The sequence below is a fragment of the Balaenoptera musculus genome, chromosome 11 (assembly GCF_009873245.2).
Source record: "Balaenoptera musculus isolate JJ_BM4_2016_0621 chromosome 11, mBalMus1.pri.v3, whole genome shotgun sequence".
Lineage (NCBI taxonomy): Eukaryota > Metazoa > Chordata > Mammalia > Artiodactyla > Balaenopteridae > Balaenoptera > Balaenoptera musculus.
The window spans coordinates 32,301,794-32,326,962 of NC_045795.1; the positions used below are offsets into that span (position 1 = coordinate 32,301,794).

Here is a 25,169-nt window from a genome sequence, read left to right on the forward strand (position 1 = left end):
TCCACCAAAAGGAAATGGTACCAGTTAAACTAAGACACAACATCACATAATCATCTCACAACCCAATTTGAAAGAAGTGAAACTGGGGAGGGGGAGAGAGAGCATCTTAGAGTTCGTGAAATACAGTACTAGCTCATTTAATTCTCACGAGACCTCTAATGGGATGGGTATTACCATCCCCATCTTACAAAAGAAGAAACTGAGGCTCAGAGAGGCGAAGTGAACTAAGGTCTCTCGGGGAGCAAGCTGCAAAGCCAGAACTCAGTTCCTGAACAGATTTCTGAATTTCCGGGGTTGGGGGGGGGCATGGGGGCCGGCGCAGGGCAGCCAGGCCTCAGACAGACCAGCCTTGGTTAAGCTGCCCCGCCCCTTCAAGGGCAAACAACACTTGCTTGCTGATTCCTGAAATTAGGGTCTTTTTGCAATTGCACCTTCACAGATCCTACTTCCAAAAACAACAAAAGGAAAACAGGTTTCCCTAGCTCCTTCCTCACAAAACTGGCTGGAAATGAAGGTGGGAAGCTCTCAGCCAACTTGTTATACATAAAGCACATTTAATGAGCCTTTCAAGCTCTGGGAGTGGGAGAAGGAAGGGTTCATTGGAAATCTGATACTTTGGCAGCCAAGTGAGAGGGGCAAGGCCCTGAGCATCAACCCTGGGGGTTAAACACCATCCCAAACCCCTTTGTCTGCCAGAAGGAGATACTTCCTGGGGGGCAGGAGGCAGCAATGCTTTTTATGGCAAAGCCCACCTAACAACAACCCTCCACCGGAGACCTGGCTGGGGCCTTTGTACAACCCACCTAACCATAAACCCTCTGTCCTCTCCCAAACCTGCTGGGGTTCCTCTTCCCACAAATACCTGTGACCGTCATAAACGCCCTTAAACAGCCCCCGTTTACTGCCCAGCCTGCCTGCTGCTAAATGAGGGCATTTGTTTCAAATTTGCAAATACCAAGAGCGCTGGAAACCTAAGTCCACTCCTAAAATGAAATGTTCTGCATTCCTCTGGGCCGAAGCACCGCGCTTCAAAAGCTGCAAGAGGCCCTGGCTGTTTACTCACTGGTGGGCTATTGGGAGAGGCATTTCCCTGCTCCCTGAGGAGGCTGCTTTGATCCCGGCCGGGTGGGAAGGGGACCGAGGGAGGTGCCACCCAAGGCCAGGCCCGGCTGGGCCCAGGCTCTCCTGCCCCCTTTCTGGGTCGCCGGTGGCGGATTCGGGGGGCCTGGGAAAGTGAGTCTCATGGGGAGGCTCAAGTAGAGACTCAGCAGAGACAGAGCAGGCCAGCTCAGCGGACCTCTCGGACCATCTTCAAAAGGCCCTCGAAACAAAGGCAAAGAGAGTAAGGGAAGGCACGGAGGCTGAGAAGCAGCTGACAACACCCCAACCTCTTACACAGAAATAGAGGCGAACTCCCCACCCATCCCCCTTGCGGCACCAAGCAACTTAGGACACTGCATTGGGCTGGGTGCCATACGTGTGTTTACTAAATAAAAGCCTTTTGTTTTAAGGAGGTTTTTTTGGGGGGGGGGGTAAAGAAAAGACAGAGATCCTCCTCCAGGCCCCCAGGGCTGTTCCAAGGCACAGCATTCCCCCCCCCCCTCAAGCTCCTCCTGCTGGAGGCCTGAAACCCCTAGGGTAGAGGAGGAGCCCAGATCACAGGCTGCAAAACTGCTGGCAAGTTGGGCATTTTTTAAATTGGTCAGTTTAACAATTGGTTTAATCTGCTAAATTAACCAAACAGAATGATTTGCTCTTTGTAGCTGCAGCTCCAAGACCAACAGCATTTCCTTTCCCCGCCCCCCTCCCAAGACTGTAAGACAACCGTTTTCTTTGTCTGTGATTTATTTTGTTATTCAGGTGGCTGGAAGTGAACTTGGGATCGCAAATGCCATCCCAGCACACCACCTCTCTATGGAACTGCCGGCCTGAAGGAGCCTCTACTCTTTCTTCTCCCAGCTGGGAAACAGCTCATGTTGGTGGTTTTTTTAATAGATGAGCTACAAAAGAATCAGAACACTGAAGTGTCGCCTTGCACCCTCCATGATAGAGCGTAAGTTCCCGTGTTGCAACCTGAGAACTTCAGAAGCGGAAGAACAAACTTAGCAGGATTGCCAAGCCCCGTCAATGGCTGAGCCAAAGGGAGATACACCTGGCACCAAAGAACTTAACGTCTCTCAGGATGTCGAGGTCATTGTTCAACCTCTTCCGAAACCTCTTGAGAATTAAGACTTGCCTCCAAAGTCAGAAATGGAAGGAAACCTACATCCATCATGTCCCTACTATGTGCCAGGGCACGGGCATATCTATACAAAAGACGTTAGAGGCGGTACAAAAGACGTTAGAGGCGGTAAACTGAGAGCAGAGATGATTCTGTTACCACCTACGTGGTCTCCACCGCAGCATAACCCAGTATGCAACTCTCAGCAGGCACACCGGTCTGGAATGTGGCAGCACACCTGCAAGCCGGGGCCTGTAACTACCCATGACCTTCCAGAAGCACCAGGTGGAAGAGACTCAGGACTCATGGGTTCATGAGAAAAGCTCAAATCTTGGGGATGCAGGCACAGTGTTCTGGACTTCTAGATTACATATAGTCTGACCATAACACTAAAAACTTTAAGATGTATACAAACTTCTGAATGGGCCATTGAAAACTTTAACCTGACTGTTGTAACCAAAAGGGGGGGGGGAGAAAAATGAGCAATCCTGAATACTGTGGCCCAAAAGATCTCTCCAGGTTTAAGTTATGGACACACTCCCTCTGACTCTAGCAGGATTGCCTCTAAGCCCACCCAGAGAGTTATCTCGGCTGCAAAATCCACTCCCCAATATTTACCTGGTTCCAAGGCGTGTGTGCAACATTTCATAGCCTCTAGTGATGACATACATACAAGGACATATGAGAGCACGGAAACAGCTCTATTAACTTACCAGCTCTGCAGTCCTGAGCGGATCGTATTTTGTGCCTCAGTTTCTTTACCTGTCAAATGCCTCCCACCCCCACTCCTCCAGAAACAAACAAACAAACAAAACCCAACCACCCTCATCCTGCCTCTGTGGCTTCTTGATAGGATGGAAAGTCAGTGCAAGTGAAAGCATTCTGTACACTGCAGAGCTGGGTACAGCTGTCGGTTATCACGGACGAGGCTCTCCCAAAGCACACCCAACCCCTCTTCCCAACTCCAAGCCTCCCTCCAGTTGTCCTCCCTTCTGTGCAAAAGAAGAAAAGGGGTTCCCCACCCGGACACTGGTTCCTCAAATACTGAGACTGAAACGAACCAGGTAAAGATTGCTGCTTTCCCATACTCAGATAAAAACTCTCGTGTTTTTTTTTTTTCCTCATAAGAACTCCCTCCCCAAACTCTCCAAACCTTTCATTCCCTTTGGCATCCAGGGAATGACACCCTAATTCCAGCTGATCGAGTCCAGATGCATCTGTGCCCATGCACTAGACACTCCAGAATAAAATGCAGTCCTCAGATGCAAGCGCTCTCCCAACACTGAGGGCGAGGAGGACAACCTTACAAGGTGTGGCAGAAGCACAGCTGGGGGTTGTGGATGGTAAGGCTGCGCTGGCCTCAACGGTCACCACAGGCAAGGTCCTCCAAGGGCTTCTCAAGTTGAGGCCCGAGAGGCAGGTGGCATTTGCCCAAGGTCACACCAGCCATCTGGGGCAAATGTGGAAGCAGGGTCCACACCTCCCAAGTCCCAACCCGGTGCTCCTCACAATGTCTCCTCAGGCTAAGAGGGAGGAACACCCGTAGGGTACCCAGAACGAAAGTCCAGCAAGACCTAGGACCCATCCTTTCCACTGAAGTGACACCACTTCTACTGCAGGAATTCCTCTGAATCAGGAATGCCCACACACTTTACCTGGGGCTGTGGGAGGCCCCGGGCTCCCAAGGGAGAGAGGACACAGGAGAGAGGTAAGCATGAAGCTCCTTAATGAAATGGGAAATAAACCCTGAGCAGCATTTCTTCCCTGAAGACAGCCAGCCTTCTACATCAGTGATCACATCAGGCTAGAAGCCTGAATCTGCAAGGCAGCAAAATCCTCTGGTGGGGAAAGGAGCCCAGAAACAGGCCGAGACCTCAGCAGCCACAGACATATACTGTGGAGTGGGTACAGCACTGGGGGCCCAGCCTCCCAGGCTTCTCCTAGTATATGTTATGAGCAGTAGTGCCCCACGCCCCCACCACAGGAGGCAGGAGAACAGTAGTGAAAAGGGCTCCAGTGAAACATATTATTAGAATAGAGGTCGCCAAAATCATCTTGGCCTACCAACTGGGAAGCAAAGAGCAACTAGTTGCGAGGCTCTCATTCCAATGGGACAGCCATGTACGACTGTACACGTTGTACACTGCTCAAGTGCCCGGCCAAGGGGGTAATACTGAAATACTGCCTGTGCTCCACTAGCCAAAGCCCTGTGTCCTGGTGCAGGGCTGCAGTCACTTGGAGGAAGGGTGCCTATTTCTAACTTGCACAAAGGCACCTTATGAGCTAGCTGCTAGGACATCCCAGAAGTCCCAAGAGCAGACAAGCATTCTCCTCGTTGCCCCACCACCACCACCACCACCAACCCAAGAAGGGGACAAAAGAGTCAGTGTGTCTCCTGGAGGAGAAGCGGTGCATGCCAGCGCCCACTCTGGCCACCTTAACCCCCTCATAGGGAGACCACACCACACCTCGGGAACCTCCCCATGGTTCTCATAGGAGTTCCTGCAAGTTATACAGAGTAACTGACGGGGGAGACCCCCACAGCCATCCTGTGATGATAAACACCCTCCCTTGGGTATTATAAAAGTCCGCCTCGGCTGCAAGAAGCACACTTTCCTACTCACTCCCTGGAAGAACCTCAGCAGGCCGAGGGAGGTGGCCCTGAACCAGCATTCATCACCCTGGGGAGAATCTGCCACCGGGATAGAGGGAGGAAGAGTTCCTACCAGGAAACGCGAAGTGGCTGTGCCCACATTTCCGAGCTGCTGTTGGAATACTGAGACCCATTTAGAAAATCTGTGCTTTAGAATGAGAAAACCTTTTCTAAAGCTATCGGTCAAGAGTGACCAGGTTGAGCCCTCGCAAACCATTCTAGAGAGACGGGACTGGAACGAAAGGCTGACACCTTCAAGGGAGACAGAAGGTCAGAACCGTCTCTGGGAAGAGACAGCAGGGCTGGCCAGAGGGGCTGCTTCCCCGGGCCAACCACCTTCACAGCTGCGACTGCTACACCCTAACTTCCCGGAAGCGGGCAAGGCAGGGGTCAGCATCATTTGCATTTTGCAGATGAGGAAACTGAGGCTCGGAAAGGTTAATTAACCAGTTCAGGGTCGTGTGACCAGCAGCAGTGAGCCAACAGATGTCACTTCTCTTCCTTTATCGTGTGTGGTATCAGCAGAGAACCACCCAAGTTTTCAGACTCTTGATCCAATGCCTTTCCATCATTCTGATCAGTCACCACAGACTACAGCTACTAGCAAAGTCAATCCTTTCTCCTCTCTGAAGCCCTCCCACTGCCCCCAGTTGCTCCCGCATCATGGACTCACCTTCCTACACATTCTGGAATGTTATTCCACCTATTTAGCACTTTACCAAGTGTTGCCTCCCATTATACTTCATCTGATTCTCATCATCCTGTCTCCTTCCTGCCTCCTGTGCCACCTGAAACAGCTTCACCCAAAGAAGACACCCAAACGATTTGAATTGAGCCCATCCTAAACCCCTCAGCATTAACACCTCTTTCTCATCACCACACCGCCACTTTAGACAGACAAATTCTCCTTATGGCTACACAGTGGTTCTCAAACTTGAGAGTAGATAGGAATCTCCTGGGAAGCTCTTTTAAAATGCAGTTTCCTTTTGAGACTTGAACTATGTGACAGGATTGGCTATTCAAACAATACAATGTAATCTAACAAACGGGAAAATAAACTACACGTTCTGGCTCCTCCCCCAACGATTCTGATGGGCAGGCCTGCAGTTAAGGCTCAGGAGACTCAAATTTTAACCAGTACCTCTGGTTACCTGCCCTCCCACTATATTCCCCAATGGTCTCTGGACCACATATTTGAGAAACACAAATCCACGTCTTCTTAACGTGTGACTCACAAACCCTACCCCAAAGACTCAGGACCCAGTTATCAGAAGTTACATATACACCTAAGCCAGCCAGTTCATGTCCTGCACATCAGGGTCTAAGTTTCTGGCAGGGAACGTAGGATATGCAGGACAGCCAGTAGATTGCATTCCACTCACCTGTGCATTCACTCAGAGTTAAGGCACACAGGGACACAAGAGCTCCGGGACCCCAAAACAAGCTGTGAGACCGGGAAGGCGCCCGCATAGGTCAGCCCTTCCAGCACAGCTTCCTCCCTGCCCCACTGCCGCTGTGTAGCATTACTGGGAGGGAAGTGGCCTGAACTCAGAGAAGAAAAGAGGATGGAAAAAGTGACAGACTACAGAGGGCTTCCTCAAACCACTGATTAGCTGTAGCAGCTCCTGGGCCAGCTCCACCAAAGCGCCAGGGGGCTCGGCGGGGCTGAATGTGCACTGAGCAGTGAACGCCAAGAACCCCAAGGCAGGACTCTACTCCAGCCACATGGCAGAACTCCCATACCCTCGGGACAAAGGACCAGACAGCTGCGGGGTGGGGGGCAGTGCAGGACTCAAGGAGAGAGGCAGGCCGGCAGCCCGCGGGCAAGGCCAGAGCCCGCGCCAGCAACCGTGGTCCCACCACGTGGCTCTGCCGGGCCACAGAGCAGAGAGGCATGTACTGAGGTTAGGGAGAGCCGAGGGAGGCTAAGGGACACAGGCCAAGGATACCCAGCCCGGCTTAATGACCCTTTCTTCCATCAGGAACACACCAAAGACTGAATCCCTGGTCGCACACTGCTCTTGGCTCAAACATTAGAGTCTGAACTGGCCACCCTCCCTCCCAGATGAGTCTCACAGAAGCTGTACTGGCTTAAAAACACACAACTCACCCAAACCCGCCCCACTCCAAAATATGAAATCCTCCAAAACTTTAACAACTACAACTGTTGCAGCCCAGTGGAGACATTGCCTCCCTTTATGAACCAAACGTATTCCTGAAAAGTCGTCCACAGACCAAACTTCTTCCTAACAAATCCAATTTCTCCACTGGCTCTCTTTATAAATTGAGACACACGCTCCTCTAGGAAAAGCTAAGGCTCCCAGAGGAACAGAGCTCCACCCTTAGTGTTGCAAATCCTCTGGAGTCACACCTTTAATGGACAAGTTTCCTGACAAAATCTAATTCAAATTCAACCCACGGTGAGGTCATTTTTAAGTGTATAATATCACACCGGAGAGTGTTCACATGAACTAAAAGTTATTTAAGCTAAGTCTTCAAATACTGTGCAAGATCTAGGGTTCCTGATTCGTACTGTTGCAACGGGAAAGCTCTGTACCTCGAGTTTCTATATAAGGAAGGATGCTTAGAGCAGGACTTCTGGAACCTTGGGTGCAGTCACCTGGGGAGCTTGTTAAAATGCAGTCTGGAACTCCGATTCATGCTCTCAGGGAATGCTGATGACGCTGGTCTTCGGCCCTTGGTTTTTTTTTTGTTGTTGTTGTTTTTAATAAATTTATTTATTTATTTATTTATTTATTTATTTATTTATTTTATATTTATTTTTGGCTGCGTTGGGTCTTCGTTGCTGTGCGGGCTTTCTCTAGTTGCAGTGAGCGGGGGCTACTCTTCATTGCGGTGCGCGGGCTTCTCATTGCAGTGGCTTCTCTTGTTGCAGAGCACGGGCTCTAAGCACGTGGGCTCAGTAGTTGTGGCTCGCGGGCTCTACAGCACAGGCTCAGTAGTTGTGGCGCACGGGCTTAGTTGCTCCGCAGCATGTGGGATCTTCCCGGAGCAGGGCTCAAACCTGTGTCTCCTGCATTGGCAGGCGGATTCTTAACCACTGCGCCACCAGGGAAGTCCCTGGCCCTTGTTTTGAGTGTCAAAGTTGTAGATAATCTAGGCCCCTATATAGCTCATGGTGGTTAAGCTGTGGCCTTTCCAGGCAGGTCAGCTCCATATGCACAGGTGGATGCCCATGCCCAGCACTCTTAGAGAAAGCCAGAAGCCCTGCCACATCAAAACTCAGAAAACCCCCACAGAGAATAGACAGCCCAGACACAGGGAAGGAAGATCTGGTCCCTTGACTGGGTCACAGTAGAACAGGCACAAGGAGAGGGGACAGGCAACCCCAACCCAGAGAAGTGGGAAAGGGCACAAACCCCCCCCCTCACTGCCTAGCAGGCAAAGGGGCTGTTTACCTTTGCCATTGGTCACTCTGCCCTGTACCCAAATGCGTCATTCACTTTTTAATAAACCTAGATAAGGATCTACTACTATAAATAAGATACCACCGCAATGAATTCTACAGTAAGTTAAATCCCTTCAGTAAGTTAAAACCCAAGTGGGGCAAAAATATTGAAGATGGCCTAAGAGTCCAGAAGTTCTCCAGGCATCCACCTTCTGGTAGGAGAGATGGGACAGCTTCAGAAAGGAAGTGGAGGTGGGGTTGGCAAAAGAGATGGGGAAGGCGGCACATACCAGGAGACCGGCCAGAGAGAAAAGAAAGGTCTTCGAAACCCCGTATGTTTTAGGGGATGGGAAAGAGACTAGTTGGGCTGGAATGGAGGGTTCCAGTGAGTGGAACATGTTTATTGTTGGGGGTGATTGTAAAGCTGGAAAGGTATGCTGGCAGCACACCACCGGAGAGGAAAGAACAAGAAAGGGGCCCTTTATATACTTCATTACATTTAATCCTCAGCACAACTTCAGGAAGTAAGTCCCTTTACAGAGGAGGCAAACTGTGAGGTGAAGAAATCTGCCAGGGCCACAGGGCCTGTCAAAGAACCTTGAGTTGCTGTTTGGGCAAACACTTCATCCCGATGGCCTGGGCTCTCTCCACCACTCAGCCCTGCTCTGAACGCCAGGAGTCTGACTAGATCCTTTGGCAGGTGATGAGCAGAAATTACTCTAGCCCTCCCGCCATACTTCCCAACATCTGAGAAAGCCCATCACTGATAAAAGGCCTGAATTACAGGCTGTAGAAGCCATCTCAGGACGCGACAATTCAATTTCCCCAAAGAAACAAGATCCTGGAGGAAAGAACCCAGAGACGGGGGTGGGAAGAGGGATGGGTAGTGACCCCAACCAACCATTCCAGCGGTGAGGCGAAGAATCCCAGGTTTCAAACGTCAAGCCCTCTCCTCCTCCTCCACCACGTTTATCACAACGGGGATCTCAAAGTTCGGAAAGTTCCTCAGCCATTTACAGCATAATTACCCAAACTTCAAAATGGCCTAATCCACAAACCTAGCCAGCCTAGGTCCCCTACTCCTGCCTTATTAGCAGCGGGGTCTCACTACAAATCCAGCTAATTACACAATGAGATGGAAAAATCTACTGTTATCTATTGAAAAATCATTGCCCCCTTAAGTCATGCCGTCCAGGGGTGGGCTGAGCCCCCGGATTTCACCAGAAGACAGACAGCAGGCGCCTCAGCCTCGACTGAAACTGTTTACAGCGCATGGGCAGGTTCCACACTAAGACACATTTGATGGAACTGATTTAAGGCTCTCATTAAAATGTTCCTTTGTTGAGCACAAGACATCTCCCCACCCCCAGAGGAGATTCCAGACCTCCAGTCCCCAGCCCTCAGCCTGCCCTAACTCCCCCCACCAGAACCCACCCCTTCGCTAAACACCAGTCACCGGATTAACATCGCTTAACGTCAGAGTCGTCTTCTCATGGAAGGAATTTAGGAATTTAGCATTTGTTGAACAAGAGCCCCGTCTCCACCAGAATCTTCCCCAGAACTCTAAACATCAGCAGTGAAGGTAGCCATGTCTGGCACCCCATACACCAAAACCCAAACAGCCTGCAGACCTAGGAAGCCTGTGAGCTTGGGCCACTGGCCCATACGGCTGGGCCCCCTATGCTGGCTGTGCAAAAAACTTCCATACTGCCTCCGGGAGCAGATGTGGGTTCTGCCGTGAGCATTACCACCCCACACATCAGAAGGAACACAGGGCAGCTCCAGAAACACCTCCTCCGAATCCCGGGAACTTGGTCTTACCTCTCGGTCCTGGGTTACAGTTACCTCTCCTTTTACAACTAGGGGTGGGGGAGATGTTCCATTCCATCAGCACCAAACCCCTCAACAGCTGGCAGGCCAGGGAGATGTCAGAAAAGGCAGTTCTCTACCCCCACCCTCCCCATGGCCACTCTTCAAAAGAGGAGGAAAGTGATAAGCTCGGACCAGGTCTCTTGGGCACAGTTCCCCCAGAGAGGGCTGCTGCCAGGATCATCACCAAAGATCTTGGGTTTTGGAAGGGGGCACGGGGTGGGAGGGGCATACTTCCAGTCCAGAGTGTTTGGGGTGTGCGGGTAGCTTGGCGCTTTCCTCTAAAGCACTTCAACACCTCGGTGGTGACTCTCAGGTGTGACCAAGCCAGGAAATAAAGCGGGGGGAGGGTTCGGGTCCAGTCTGCCCTAGAGATAGGGGCCACACCCTCATCAAAATGCTGAGGCCCTCCAAGAAGACAGAATGAACTCTTTTTGCCTTTTTGTCCGTAGAAAGAGAGATTTTCTTTCCTTGCTGGGGAGAGAGAGCATGGAAATCCAGGAAGGAGCAGAACCAACCCCGTCCGCACCTTTGCAGGCCAGCCATGCCCGATTTTGGCAGCGGCCTTCACACATGAGTCACCGAGACAGCCTGGGACTCTCAGCTCCCAGATCCGACCCTGGGAGGGAGTGGGCTCAGGGCTCGGGCCGGGAGCTGGAGGAGATGGGACGGACCCTCACTCTTCTTTCCCTTCTTCCGCCCTCACCAGCAGGGCCGTCTGGGTCCCCAGCCTGGCCCAGGAACTTGGAGGAGGGAAGCCGGGAGCGTCGAGCCGGCATAGGTAACAAAGCTCCGCGCCCCGCGCGCCGGTCGGTCCCGCATCCGGCCACAGGCCGGCCTCCCTCACCTAGGCTGAGCCTGCCGGGGGGACTCCATCTCCCCCACCCTCAGCCACCGCGCTGCACCCCCTAAGTGTGGGGGGGGGCGCCGTTTCTCCCCCGCAAAGAAACGCCCCACTGGAGCCCGGGAGCCGGCAACTCCCGTCAGTTCCCGAGCAAACTCTCGGCTCGGGCCGGGAAAACTCCCGGGAGGCTGGAAACGCGTCCTCGCGGGCGCGGGGGCGAGAGGGGCCAGGCCGAGTAAGCGGGGGCTTCGCCATCTCCCGGCCGCCGGGACCTCGTCCCCCGCCCAGCGAGCCCCTGCCCCACGCCCGGGTGTCTCCCCCGCTCCAGTTGTCCAAGCCCACCTCCACGGCGCCCCCTTTGGCCCTAGGGGCTCCCGCGCTCCCCCAGCTCGCCGGGACTCACCGCCCAGCAGCGGCAGCAGCAGGACGCTGAGCAGGGGCAGCCAGCGAGGGCTGCTCGGAGTTCCGCGCGCGGCTCCCATCCCGGCGGGCCCGGGGAAGGGGGCGGGCGGGCGCACGGCGGGCTCACGGTCTGCGCTCCCCGGCGGGCCCAGGAGGCCGAGCGCACCGGAGCGCGGGTGCCGCTGCAGCAGCCGCAGCCAGAGTCAGAGCCCGAGGCGTCCCGAGCCGGAGCCGCGCGCGCCCGGTACCTCCGAGCCGTCGCGCGCCGCCGCCGCCGCCGCCGCCACCGCCAAGCCCCGCCCCGCGACGCCCCCTCGACGCCCCCCTCCCCGCCGTTGTGGGGAGGAGCTCCTAGTTGGGGGAGGGGTCTGGAGACGGATGGGGGACAGAGAGGAGGACCCGGGGGAGTGTGGGGACCTGAGCGAGATAGGGGAGCGGATGCTGTGCCTACCACCTAGTGTGCAGGGACCTAAAGTGACTTTTGTGATTTCGTGGCTCCTGGGGAAGACCGTGGTTTCTGGGCTTTCCTGAGGGCTGTGACCAACAGTTCCCCCCAAATTCTCCGGGCGGGAGGGGAAAGGGTGGGCTCTGGCTCACTTCTCAGCAACCTGAAATCCGGAGGGAGATCCAGAACAGAAGGGTGTCCTTGGTGTCCCCAAGCAAGGTAACCTGGAGATACTGTGGAGCCCCAGGAGAGAAGTAGCCTGGAGAAGAGGAGGACCAGTGCATGGCTAGGGTCTGGTTTGGCTCTGGACCAATCTGAACCCAAAGGTAGAGAGAGACTGGGCTCTCTGAACACCAGGCTGAAGGCTGTTAAACTGACAAATTCATCCCAAGTCCATCTCCAGGCAGTCTGGGCTGTGTCAGGGCATGGCCAAGTCTCCAGCTGTGGGGAGGCCCAGTACAGCCCTTGTTCCAGGCGCCCCCCCCACCCCCAGCGCCACCACCCCCACATTCTTTCTTTGTTGTGAAAGCAGCAAGGGGTGTAGGAGGCGGGTCAGGAGGAGTCAAGCTTTGGAAGATGGGCCCCAGCTGCTGCTGGGCCTCCAGGATATGCCGAGAGGGTATGGATAGTAAGTGCCTCATCCCCCTCTGGCTCCGGAGGGCCCCCCAGGCCTGCTTAGACCTCCCTTCCCCCAAGCAGCTGGGAGGAGGAGGGGCCACCACAGAGGGCCTCACAGGCCAGGAGCAGTGGCGCCAGGACTCCAGGGTCCTGCCACATGGCCGCCACATGTCCCTGACAACCCAGTCCACAGCACCTTCTCCTTGGGTTGTGGGCCTCCCCCCATCCCCCAGACGCCTGCCTGCAGGCCCTGCTGGAGAGGATACGAACAGGGGAAGGAAGAGAGGAGAGATCCAAGAAGCAACATTCCTCCTATTGCCCCATCCATCACTGCCCCTCACCCTTCTGTGAGGGGCCCCAACACCACCCTTGCTTCCTACCCTCTTCAGTTAGGACTCAAGTGGCTGAATGGTTACCTGATTCTTTTATTTAGGAAAAGTGAAATACATGGACCTGAAGTGAGGCAGCAGAGGGAACAAGAGAGGCCAGGGCAAGGCAGGTTGGCTGGCCAGCCCCAAACCCTCTGACAGAAAAGCCAGCAGCAGGCTGCATCTCTGAGGTGCATACCTGCTCCTTACCCACTCTGGGGGCCCTAGTAGTAGAGCTAGCTACTCTAGAGGACCACAGGGTGGGGAGAGGATGTCCTGAGGGTCCTTCCTGAGGGGGATTCCTGAGGAGGGAGCTGAGACCCTAAGGGCAGCAGCAATCTTCTGGTTAACCGCTCCCCCTTCACTGTCCCACCTTGGGGCTGGAAGAGCCAGGAGCAATAGGGAATGCTGTGAGGGCTGTGTGGGGGACCCAGCAGACCTGGGGGGGTGGGTTGAATGTCAGCTGCTTGAAGAGAGGTCCATACTGCTGGCACTGAGGCCTCGGGAGACCTGAAATAGACAATAGCATGCCATCAGCCCAGGGACCTCAGCCTCCCAAAGACTGTCCCCTGGAGTCTTATCCATCTCACGGCTGCAGTCTCTCTCTGGACCTAGGATGGAGCCTGTAACCTCAACCCCAAGCTCTGGGCTTTGTTTAGTCTTTGCTATGATTTCCCAGAAGGCCACAATCTGGTGGAGAAAATACCTGGAAGAACCACATGAATATTGGCATACACTTTGAATGTGTTGATACAGGTGGTCGTTTCCCATTAAAATGTCATTGCTACTTCTTTAACAGAGACTCATTTCTTGTTATATAACTTGTACAGTCTTTATACGATCTCTACAATATCATGATGTAAAAGTGCTTTGGAGTAACCTTACAGAGACTAATTCTCATCAATACATCCTTTGCATAATTTCTCACTGACATCACTAATGAAATAAAGCAGAGAACTCTTCTCCAAAAAAAAAAAATGTCATTGCTGTTTTCTCAAATGGAGATGAGTTAATGCTTTTTTTTTCTTTTTCCCTTCTCATCTACTGCTGAGTCCCCAAGGTGAGGAGTATGGTGGCTATACGGGGAGAGCAATTAGTATCCCCAAATCATTCCTGAATTATTCATAATTCCAAAGTACCCATTTAGAGAACATTCATTCCTGTTCCCCTCCTGATTAATTTATTTGCTACTATCTCTGGCCCGAAACTGTCCCTTGGTGGTCACCACCCCCAACAAGCTGCTTGATTCCTGTCTGCCCACCTCCAATTCCCTGGCAGAGCCTTCATCCCAGATGACTCTCCCCTCTCCCCACTGGGCTTATCCTTTCTTTCTCACCCACCAATACACTCATGAGCACTGCTCTCACCTGGAGGGGTGCTGCACTGGGTTGGTTCAGATAGTTCAAGGAGGCCGCCCGCTTCATGTTGCCGCTACAATGGAAAAGAAAGAATCGAGGACTCTTCTCGTCCCATGGGTGGCCCTAACGCTTGGGACTCTTGGGCACCACCACACACACTCAGATCATTGCCTCCCCACCATCTGACCTCACCCCACAAACACATACACGCACTCTCTTGTCTTCATCAGTTACCAGCATCTGCTCAGGTACTGTTGTCCCCGCGCTGGGGCACCCATTTTTCCCACACTCTCTCTCCACGGCCACCCCAGTGACCTCCTCCACGTTTCTCTCCAAGATTCTTCTCCTCCAGAGATGAGGGGCCAAGCGGAGTTGGAGGCCAGGGTTCACCTGCCTACTCTGCCATATCTCAGTCTCAGGGTGTACCTGGAGGGCCGGGGCTCGGTCCCCTGGAGCTTCCTCACCAGGAGTTCGCTGCTTCTACGAAGCACATCTCGGATCTTGCCCAGAGAGCCGCTCCTCTGCAGGGCCCCGCTGCCATCCTGGCAGAGAGGGATGGGGAACAGAAGCTAAAGGGATCCCAGGCAGACTGGCCTCTGAGTCTACTCCTGCCATTTATTCTGCACACCTCCCCCTCCCCCCCAAAGCCCAGCAACTGAAAACAAGAGCCTGGTCAACAGCTGGCTTGCAGAGAGACCCCTGAGAGGGATGGGCTAACTAAACTGGGATGGGGACAACGCCCCCTCCAACACGCACATCCTACACGCATCCTACAGGCTCAGAGCCTCTCACCACCACCAGCAGGAGAGGCAGGAGAGATCAAGGGGCGACGATCAGACTTACCCCTGACCACTCCACAGCCACTGAGGCATCTTCACCTCCCTCGAATTTCACACTGCCCCCAAGGCCCTCCTGGGAGGTCCTTCCACTGTCACCCTCCCCAAGCAGCTCAGCCACCTTGGTCTGGCTGATAGGGTCAGTGCCCTGGAAGGAAAAGGAAGGAGCTGGGACTTCCCACTTCTGAACTCCTCAGGATGGGGCTTCCAAACTTTTTCTCACCATCAGCCGCAACAAAGAAAACATTTTTCTTTGAGACTTCCCAGTACACGCATACTGGAAAGGAGACACTCACCTTTTCTATTTGCAATGCGTTCCCACATATAGATACACATCGATCTTTAGCTGAGACCCACACTGAATTGATTTCAGGACCCACTGAGTCAAGACCCTCAATTTGAGAAACTCTGATTCCCCTCAACCACAACCCTCTCACCCACACTGCCCGTGCCCCACCTCAGAAGATTCTTCACGTTATCAAAAGGCAGGGCTTCCCATAATAGTCCCATTTAGTGAAGTGAACCTTGAACTTGGAGTCCTGACCACAAAGGGCAGGTAGGGGGTAAGAACACACTTAAAAAACAACCACAGTCACAAAAGAGTCTCACCTGCCTGTCCTGTCTTCCTCCTCAGCCTCTCCTCTTACCCTTCAGAGAGTCACAAGCAGCCTCAGTGGTCCTCCATCCTGTCCCCAGGGCCCTACCTTGCAGACCTCCTTCCCCTCCTGGTCTCTGACCTGTTTCCGGGAACGCAGGGCACATTCCTCCAGGGTCTCAGCTGCCTCCAGCTTTCCCTGGCGCCTGTACAGAGCTCCGAGGTTTCTCAGGGTTGTGTTTACTGTGGGGCTGTGACGGGGGAGACCAGGGAAGGAAAAGAAGACGGACTCAGAAAACAAGCAGGAGAGAGGGAGCAGAGCTAAGGCCGAGGGAAGGTCCAAGTGAAGAAGGGGAAGGTCCAGGAAGCTGGAAGCCGGGCTTGGATGGAGGGCATCGGAGGCCAAGCCGGCTGCTCACCCGCAGCTCACCTGCTCACTTTGCAGGCCTTGTACCAGCCTCCATACTCGGCGTAGGGCGTGCTGCCCTCACGGTGCCGGCTCTGCAGGAGGACAGAGTGGGAGGTGAAGCCAGAGATGGGAGTACCGAGACGCTGGGGTACAAGCTGGCGCAGGGCTGGGGTGCAGGCTGGGCTGGGGAAGGCACCATGCACCTGGGGCTGGTGCTTGGATGGGAAATGAGGAGCTGGGCTGGGGCAGGAGTAAGTCAGAGGCCCTGGTAGCCTCGGGCTCCCCAGGCTGGGCCCCCCACTCACTTTGCTCATTTCCTCCCGCTCCTCTGCATGCATCCAGATGGGCTTGTGGTCGTCTGAGGGTGATACATGGGATGGGGTGGCGAGGTTAGAGAACGGAGCTGGACAGTACGGGGGGAGCCAGGACCCAGAGGCCGACAGGGCTGGACTAAAGGGGTCTGGCTCCCCCTTGGGAACCATTGTGGTCAACCCCCCAACCTTTGGTCTGCATTTCCTTTCCTCCCTGCAGCTCCCTGCCCAGGCCCTCACCACTCACCATCCACAGACCCAAACTCCTGCACATGGGCACGGGTCAGGATCTCTTTGTAGAGTGTCTCAGCCTCAGCATACTTCCCTTGTTTCAGGTAACAGGAAGCCTGGGGGCAGGAAGGCAAAAACACAGGAGCAAGAGGTAGAGATAAGGTCTCAGCCAGGCCTGGGATTTCCACTTCTTGGTCTCTTTATGACTTTCCCCAGAGATCCACCTCACACCTCTTTGTCTAGCTGCAGGGTCCAGGGTGTTCCCACTCCACTCAACTCCCAAGAGGCTACGGAACTTCTGCCTTCCCACGGGAAGGAAGCAGACCCCTCAGCCCCAAAGGCAGCCCCAGAGCAGGGCACAAAGGCGATGAGGTCAGTGTACCAGACTATGATGCTTCCCCTTCCCTCCTCCCACCACCTTTGCCCTCACCAGGTTGTTCTTGGTCCGGGCTACATTAGGGTTGTCCGGCCCCAGCTGCCCCTCATAGATGGCCAGCGCCCGCCGGTAATAGCGCTCCACAGCCTCATACTTGCCCTGGTTTTGGCACAACAGGGCCAGGTTGTTCAGCTGCTTTGCCACATCTGGGTGGTTGGTGCCCAGGACCTGGAGGAGTACAAAGGACAGACAGATGGCTGTGATTATGCGTGTGCTTGTGTGTGTGTGTGTGTGTGTGTGTGCGTGTGTGTGTGTGCACGTGCCCATGCAGGGAGCAGGGGGAAGGGAATGATAGAACAGGGGATAAGGCAGAGATGGGGGGTGAGATGAAAAGAAGTGAGGGGCAAGGGTAGATCAGAAGAGAGATGGTGGAGGAGGGGTCACCACAACAGGGAAGAACAGGCAGAGGGCACAGGCACCTTTTCTCGAATCTCCAGGGCCCTCTGGCACAGCGGCTCCGCCTCCTTGTATTTGCCCCTCTTGCCATAGAGCACAGCCAGATTGTTGAGTGTGGCAGCCACCTAGGAAGACAGGCCTGCCCCCATCAGAAACCGGTGCTGCAAAGGACCTTGAACAGCAGGGTGCCACGCTGCACAACGCCCAGACAAATGGACTCTGCCACCCGAACCAGAGGCGGCGGAGGGGAAAGTACTGACCCCCGTGGCTCTGAGGTTCTCCATGGGGGTGGTATCACCCTCTAAATAGATTTGTGGACATGTCTGGAGGCAGGGTTTTTTTTGGTTGCCATAAATATTAGGAGCCTTTGGGGAGGCAAGGATGCTACAGATGTACTGCCTGTGTGGGACAGCTCAGGCAACTTTTGAATGTCCTGCCAGACTTTCAAACACTGAATATAAGCTTTGATACTTGGTGGGGGATATCAAGACAGGAGTTATGTTTTCTGAGTTACATCATCCCTGCCTATCACACGTCAAAATACAGGGAATTCTTTTCCCAAAGTCAGCTCAGGCATCTTTTGAAGGTCCTGCCAGACTTTCAAACGCTGAATATAAGCTTTGATACTTGGTGGGATATCAAGACAAGAGTTATGTTTTCTGAGTTACATCATCCCTCCCTGCCTATCATGCATCATAACACAGGGAATTCTTTTTCCACAGTCAGCTCATTTTCAAAAATATCTTATTTCTCATTGTCTCCACTTTGACAAATCTAGCATTTGTCTTGGCATGCTATCCCTACTTAAGGTTATTTCTCTCTCTCTCTTATCACAGACAAGTAAATCTGGTCCATTATCACTTATTCTAACACTGGATTTTAATCTTGCACGCGCCAATTCTTCTGCTCTGTCATTTTTCTAATACGTACTTTTATGTAGAATGACTTACTGGTTTTACTTCTTCTAAATCTAAAGTTATTCAGTCATTATATATCAGACTACTATATTATGTCTTCTAGCATTGTTGTACTCAACACAACTGTTATTGTTTTGCATTTTCATTTTACTGTAATGTATTATACATATTATTTTATTATAAATTACTTTCCTCGTTTCTCTTTTACATTAATAGGGTACCATTCAACTTTTGAGGAAATTATACGGGTAGGTTGGTTACATTATCTACGAGTTAAGTTTTAGGAAAATATTCATTATAAGAAGGATTCATTGGGTCTCAGAGAGTTGAGAACCACTGGGATCAGCAGACAGTGCCTGGGAGAAATGAGTCTTCATGCCTCCCTCCTGAGAACCCCCAGGGAGCAGGCTGAGGGAAGCAGATGAACAAGCTGAGAGAGCACAGGGGAAGGAGGGCAAGGAATACTGACAGCAGGGTGGTCCCGGCCCAAGGTGCTCTCCCGGATGCTGAGGGCATCATTCAGCAGGAGGGCAGCTTCCTTATACTTATTCTGGTCCCTGTAAGAGGACAAAAGTGGCAAGGGGTTAGCCCGAACTCTGGCCCTAAGCCATCTCCTTACTTCCTTCCCTTTGGGACAACTGAGGTACATTTAGGGATTGGGCCCCCCCATGAGGAGACAGGAAGCCTGGTGGGAGCAGTGAGAGGGGTTCACTGACACACACTGAGAGTTGCCATGCCCAGAGAAGGCCATAAGGCATAAGATGCAAGAGGCAGAAACAGAGAAGGAGACCCTCCCCAGAGGAGAGATGAGAGAAGCAAAAAACCTGAGGGATGAGTATTCTCTGAGGTCAGGGGCTCAGGTATGAAAGAATAAGAGTCTGGTATAGAAGAAAGCCCCCAGGTGGGAGGGAGAAGAGGTTCCCTGTGGAGAGGAGGCATGAGAGCCAAAGGCGGATCAAGGCGGGAACGTGGAGGCAGGTTCGTGCGAGGAGGAGGCCGTACTTACCGATACACCAGAGCTAGGATGTTGAGCATGGTGGCCACGTCGGGGTGGCCGCGGCCGGACGTGCGCTCCAGGTCCTCCAGTGCCTGCTTGCAGAGTGGCACAGCTACCTCATAGCGACCCTGGGCTGCATACTGGATCACCAGGTTGTGCAGTGTCCGCAACCTCGCCGGGATCTCATAGCCGCTGTGCTGGGCACCCGGGCCACGCGACACTACACCATCGCAGAAAAAGACAGGAGACTTCCTCAGATGACGCTGCCTCTCCCTTTGCTGTCTGCCCTCCCCACCCCACTCTAAGACTTGTTCCGTGCCTGTGCCTACCCCCCACCAGGATCCCTACATAGACCTGCCTCAACTGCTACTCTTTTGCCCACTCCCTTGCCCCGTGCCCATCACAATCCCATTTGTTCACCCAGTCATTCGTTCATTCAACAAACTACTCAATAAGCATGAGGCACGGGCTGTGCCAGGGATACAAAGATAAGAAAGACCTGGTCCTTTCCCTTGAGGAGCTCATGCTCTTCCCCTCTGGGGGTCACTCTTCCACTCGATTGTGAGCTCCTTACTGGCGAGACCTATGTCGTGCTCATCTTCGTCTCCCTGGTGCCCAGCACAGTGCCTGACACAGGATAAGTGCTTAATACATGTTGATGAATAAGGGGGAAGCTGAGGAAATCAAAGTACTGGTCCCTGGCCCATCTCCAGAGGAAGTGGAAAACCTATTCCTGGATGGTGAGCATCCTGTGTTCAGGGTGGGCCACAGCTGCGACCAGCCTCCTGATGCCCCCCACTTCACCTTCCAACTCCAGAGGCAGACTCACAGCCATTGCTGGGGTCCTCTTCCTCCTCATTGGGGAAGAGGTCATCCAGGGAATCCTTGGAGGCATCACCTTCCTTCTCCTCCTGGAAGGGAAGAAGCAGCATGTCTGGGCCAAGATAGCCTCAGTAGCCTCTTCAAGCCCCCTCTAAACCATGAAATCATTGACAGGTGGGGCCTAGGACAAGTCCCTTGTTCATGTCCCTGCCCCTGGGAAGGCCAGCATCTGTCCCGCCAAGCTTAGGCCTCTCTTGTTCATAAAAAATGAGAGATGGGGACTTTCCTGGCGGTCCAGTGTTTAAGACGCCATGCTTCCACTGCAGGGGGCACGGGTTCGATCCCTGGTCCGGGAACTAAGATCCCGCATGCCGCACGGCATGGCCAAAAAAACAAAAAATAACAACAACAAAACAAAAACAAGAGATGCTTCAGCCAAAATCTCATGACTTTCCCTTCCTTCACATCCAGAGGGCTTCCTTCCTTCCTTCCTAAGCACCCTCACCCTCCACCTCTCTCCCCCTCAACTCTTGTAATTATAGTCCCGTGTTGATCCCTGTGTGTTTACACTGATTACATGTCTGTCCTGTCTCTCCTGAGGGCAGAGGTATGTCTCATCTTATTGACACGTACCCAAAGTGTCTAGCTCAACCTGACACCCTTCATCTGCCACCACTCACTCTGAATGTAGTGCCCAATCCTCACTGAATAACCTACTTTCACACCAGGCAAAAATGCTTCACCCCACCAGGCACTGCAGCCTTGTACAAACACTTTCAACTCTCCCGCCCAGATTCACCAGTGTGTCCCATACAAATCATCCCACTTTCCCTGGGTCAGACAACCTTTCCAGCCCTGGAGCGTTATCTATGAATCTATCTCACTCACACACACACACACACACACACACACACACACACACACACCCCGGTCTAGAAAGCTCCTCCCTCTCCCTCATAGACGACCAAAATCCATCCCAATTCCTAAACCAAAGAAAAAAATAAATAAAATAAAAATTTAAAAATCCAACCTAAATCTTGCCCATCCCTGTTCCCCACCTCCTCTGTGAATCTTTCAGACCATTCCAGCCCCCAGGAACCTATCTCCTTGGGATCCCTCCCACACTGACTGAACCACTCCTCCAGCACTGGGCACTTGCTGTTTGTGTTGTCACATACGTGTTCTCACATGTAAGCCTTGTTCCTACAGCTACACGATAAGCTCAAGAAGGCAGAAACTCTCTTTTGTAGTTCCTTACATCTACCTGCCACACATCTTCTTGCATTGCCTAAGGCACAGAGATATATAAATGCCTGTTGAGTGAGGGTTAAATTCCACACATTTTGAGAGCAAATTTTAGGACTTGGCTCAATGGGGCTGTGCTTTCCCTAATTGCAGAGCTTAAGATTCTGAATTGGAATTGTCCAAATGCTTATCTGTCCCCCGCAAAAAAACCTATTATTGTCAGAGCAGGAACTCTGCCTTGTTTACTTTGCATCCCCAGCAGAGTGCACTGCGCCTGACATATAGTAGTCATTTGATCAAATGTTGACTGAATGAGTGACCCTTGTTTCTCCCTTGCTGCCATCTGGAGTTGGTGTCGTCAGGACCTGAATTCTGCCAGGTGGGGGCAGGCTGGGCAGGGCTCCTGGCCCTTGTGGATGATGGAGCAATTGCCCCCACGTTTGTGGTGACTCCCAGCTGTCCGCCCCCCCAGCCAGCCTCGCCTGCACATGCTCACCGCGGTGTGCCCATCCTCGTCATACTGACGCAGCTGTCCCAGGAACTCTAGGTGCTTCTTTTCCTCCTCCAGCTGAGCCACGGCCTGTTCGCTGCGCTGCAGCCGCTGCTGGGTGCCTGCCAGCTCGTCCCGGAGCCACTGGTTCTCCTGGCACAGCCGCCGGACCTGAGCCCGCAGCTTCTGTTTCTCCGACTCCACTGTGCTCAGGTGGTTGGCCAAAGCCAGCATCACCTAGGTGGGCAATCCTGTGAGCGCTGAGCTCTGGATAGGAGTGTTGAGGGATAGGCGGGAGAGAAGCCGGCAAGACTGGCAGGGGCCAGGAGGAAGGGTTGGGTAGTGATGACTCTACCTTCAAAACATACCCTGAATCCAATTTCTCACCACCTCTAGAGCTACCGCCCTGGGCCAAGCCACCATCAAGTCCCACCTGGATTATGAGAATTGCCTCCTCACTGGCCTCCCTGTTTCTGCCCTTGTTCCCCTAGAGTCTGGGTCTCAACTCTGCAGCCAAATGATCCTTTTAAAATGTTAAACCACATCCCTTCTCCACTCAAAACATTCCAATAGCTTCCGTCTCACTCAAAGTGGAAGCCAAGTCCTTACGATGGCCTACGGTTTCACGGGATCTGTCCCCTGCCTCCACCACCTCTCCAACTTCATTTTCTATTTTGCTTGTCCTCATTCACTGTCCTGCAGCCACACTGGCCCCTCAGTGAACTCATCGGGAAGGCTCCAGGTCGGGGCCTTTGCACTTGCTGTCCGCTCTGTTTAGGATGCTCTTCCCCAGTTTACTGTATGACTCATTCCCTCATCTTCAAATCTTTGCTCAAATGGCGCCTTTTCAATGAGGCTTTTATTGACCACCCTATCTCAAACTGTATCCTCTCCCCATACGCCCCAGTCCCCTTCCTTGCTTTATTTTTATCCTTTCATCCTTAACAGTTATCATTGCGGCATACTGAATCACTTATTTATTCGTGTATTGTCTGCCTCCCCCAGCTAGAATGTAAGCTCCAAGATGGCAAGGTTTATGGCTGTTCTTGTTCAGTGATGTGTCTCTAGTGTCCAGGAGAGTAGTGCCTAGCACATGGTAGAGGCTTAATACATATTTACTGGGTGAATGAATGCAAGCAATTAGGACAAGGGGATCCCAAGTGACCTCAAAGCCCTAATCAGACAACTGCTCCTCCATCTACCCTGGGCCACTTGGCACCACCTCCTCCCCCTCACCTGGGCCTCACTCAGCCCCAGCTCGATGTTTTCCATGGAACGGCGCAGCTGCCGGGCCTTCTCATGCACCAGCCCTTCTTCATGGCCTCCCTGCTGCAGACACTCGATGGTTTGGGAGAGGCTTTGCAGCACAGCCTGGTGTTCACTGTGGAGGGCCTCCAGCCCTTGGCTCACCAGACGAGTGCTCCCCAGGATCTCCTCCTGGCTGAGCCGGTGCCCTGCAGGCTCATCCCGCTGTCCCAATACCAGGCCCGACATCCTGGCTGGGGGGCCTTGCCTGGGCTACAGAGAAACAACAGAGCTCAGGCGGGGTAAAGATTGGAAAGAGTGGCTGAGCGCCTTGGGCGGGAGGGATCCAAATGAAGGGACGAGAACCAGTAGGGGGGGACCCTGTGGTTTAATTGGAGAGAGAGAGTGACCAGTGGGGGGGTAGCCTGTGATGACACCAGACACAAAGCTAAGGTCATGAGACAGAGAGAGGGAGGCAAATTGACGTGAATGAAAAACTGTAGAAAGAACAAAGGTGCTGAGAAGTAGCAGAGGGATTTAGAACTAAGGAACACAACAGAAAAGGACCTGGAGAGAGAGCTTGGGTTAGCAAAAGGAATCAGGAAAGACAGCACTATAGGGAACACAGAGGGTGTCCGAGAGAGCTGCAAAGGGAATGGAGTTAAAGCAGACCAGAGGTATGCAGAAAATAGTGCAAAGTTTTCAAAACAGGGGAAGGAATAGGTTTCAAAGTTAAACCAAGAAAGAGAGGGACAGAAAAAGAGAGGAGCCTTCATCACAAGACCCAGATAAGAGGGGCCTAGAGGCTCAAAGTCTTCAGGTTGCGTCACCCATGGGGCTAACTAAGCCTAGCATCTCCAAACCTGGTCAGCTCTGCCTCTTTCCCCACTAGCCTGAAACCCCAGGTCTCAGGCTGTCTTCCTGCTTCCTCAAAAGGGCCTTGTTTCTCATCTTTGAAGTTTTCTTACCTGTATATAGCCCTTGGTTGTGGTGTTCAGGCGGGAGCTCAGAAGAAACTCTGTTCAAACAGCCAGGAACTCAGAAGGATCTGCCCTGCCCAAAGTCCAGAAGCCCAGAGTTCCCACCCCTTCTCTCACCACTTCACAGCCACCCAGAGGACCTGGCATGGAGCCCCACCCAGGACAAACGCCCTCCCTCCCCTGCCTACAGGTCTTCAAAGACGACCAATGTCCCTCCTCCTTCCCCAAGCCAACCTCCCACCCCAAGCCTGGGGAGCTATTTTCTCCCAAGAAGGGAGTGAGATTTGATCTGAGACCTGCGGCAAGGGGCGTGTCTGGGAAAGGGTGAGGAGGAAGACCTGGTCACTCCTAGCCCAGTCATTTCTATGGTTTTGTGTCTATCACGATCACATACTAACTGTCTCTGAGAGGAGTCACCTTAGGGTGCCTCCCAGACGCCCGATGATGCAGGGAAGAATGCCAAGTCTTCTGAGCGGCTGCGGGGTCACAGGGAAACGCGGCGCTGGGAGCTGGCCTCCCGGGCCTGGGAATGCGGTGGAGAAGTGTCCCAGGCTGTCGACCTGCCCTGAGGCCCAGGGTGGGGATAGAGTGAGATGGGCAGGGGTGACGGGAGGTGGTGCGGGTGGACGGCCGAGGTCCGCGTCACGGACGAGGACCCGGGCCTGACAATCCCGAGGTCACTGAGTCAGTCTGTAGCGCAGGGGGCGGGGCAGGCCGTCTGTCCCTCTGTCTGGACGCCGAGGGGCGGGAAGAATCGCGGGGAGGGGTGGAGTTTTTAAGGCTGACTGGAGTTGTGTAAGTTCGGTCGGAGGGGCTCATTTGTTCGTTTGTCTGGGAGTGCAGGAAAGAGGTAGCGGGACTTCAACTCTTAGCCCCAGAGGTACCCTCAAAGACTCACCCGCAGTCCGTCGGTCTGGCTGCCGCTCTTGCCGGTACTGCGCCTTTAAATCCATCATGGCTGCCGCTCGAGGCAATTGTTTTGACGGCTCCAAGGGGCGGGGCCTGTTCCACAGTCACGCGACCTAAGAGCCACCCGCGGATTGGCTCTACCACGAGCAGGGAGCATAAGAGG

The 25,169-nt window shown here is 53.4% G+C and overlaps 2 protein-coding genes across 5 annotated transcripts in view; both read right to left on the reverse strand.

Moving 5' to 3' along the window:
* PTK7 (protein tyrosine kinase 7 (inactive)) overlaps positions 1 to 11,667 on the reverse strand; it is a 59,839-nt gene extending 48,172 nt beyond the window's left edge. The window contains exon 1 of the mRNA XM_036868250.1: positions 11,400 to 11,667. Within this exon, the coding sequence (XP_036724145.1) occupies positions 11,400 to 11,478 (79 nt within the window). The 5' untranslated portion in view covers positions 11,479 to 11,667. The remainder of the gene's footprint in view (positions 1 to 11,399) is intronic.
* A 1,199-nt stretch (positions 11,668 to 12,866) lies between these two features.
* Positions 12,867 to 25,087, reverse strand: KLC4 (kinesin light chain 4). Of its 4 annotated transcripts, XM_036868253.1 has the most exons (18): positions 24,996 to 25,087; positions 24,515 to 24,662; positions 24,086 to 24,170; positions 23,109 to 23,390; positions 21,879 to 22,109; positions 20,145 to 20,226; positions 19,325 to 19,535; positions 18,788 to 18,875; positions 17,425 to 17,526; positions 17,000 to 17,173; positions 16,586 to 16,685; positions 16,333 to 16,385; positions 16,049 to 16,119; positions 15,761 to 15,869; positions 15,031 to 15,171; positions 14,614 to 14,729; positions 14,197 to 14,260; positions 12,867 to 13,339 (listed from the first exon to the last, which is right to left on the reverse strand). In XM_036868253.1, exons 4-18 carry the CDS (start codon positions 23,364 to 23,366, stop codon positions 13,289 to 13,291), a joined length of 1,851 nt encoding a protein of 616 aa, XP_036724148.1. In that variant the 5' UTR covers positions 23,367 to 23,390; positions 24,086 to 24,170; positions 24,515 to 24,662; positions 24,996 to 25,087; the 3' UTR covers positions 12,867 to 13,288. The 4 variants fall into 4 exon arrangements, with proteins under 4 accessions (XP_036724148.1, XP_036724147.1, XP_036724146.1 ...); XM_036868252.1 differs by lacking the exon at positions 24,515 to 24,662; XM_036868251.1 differs by lacking the exons at positions 24,086 to 24,170; positions 24,515 to 24,662.
* Positions 25,088 to 25,169: the final 82 nt, after the last annotated feature.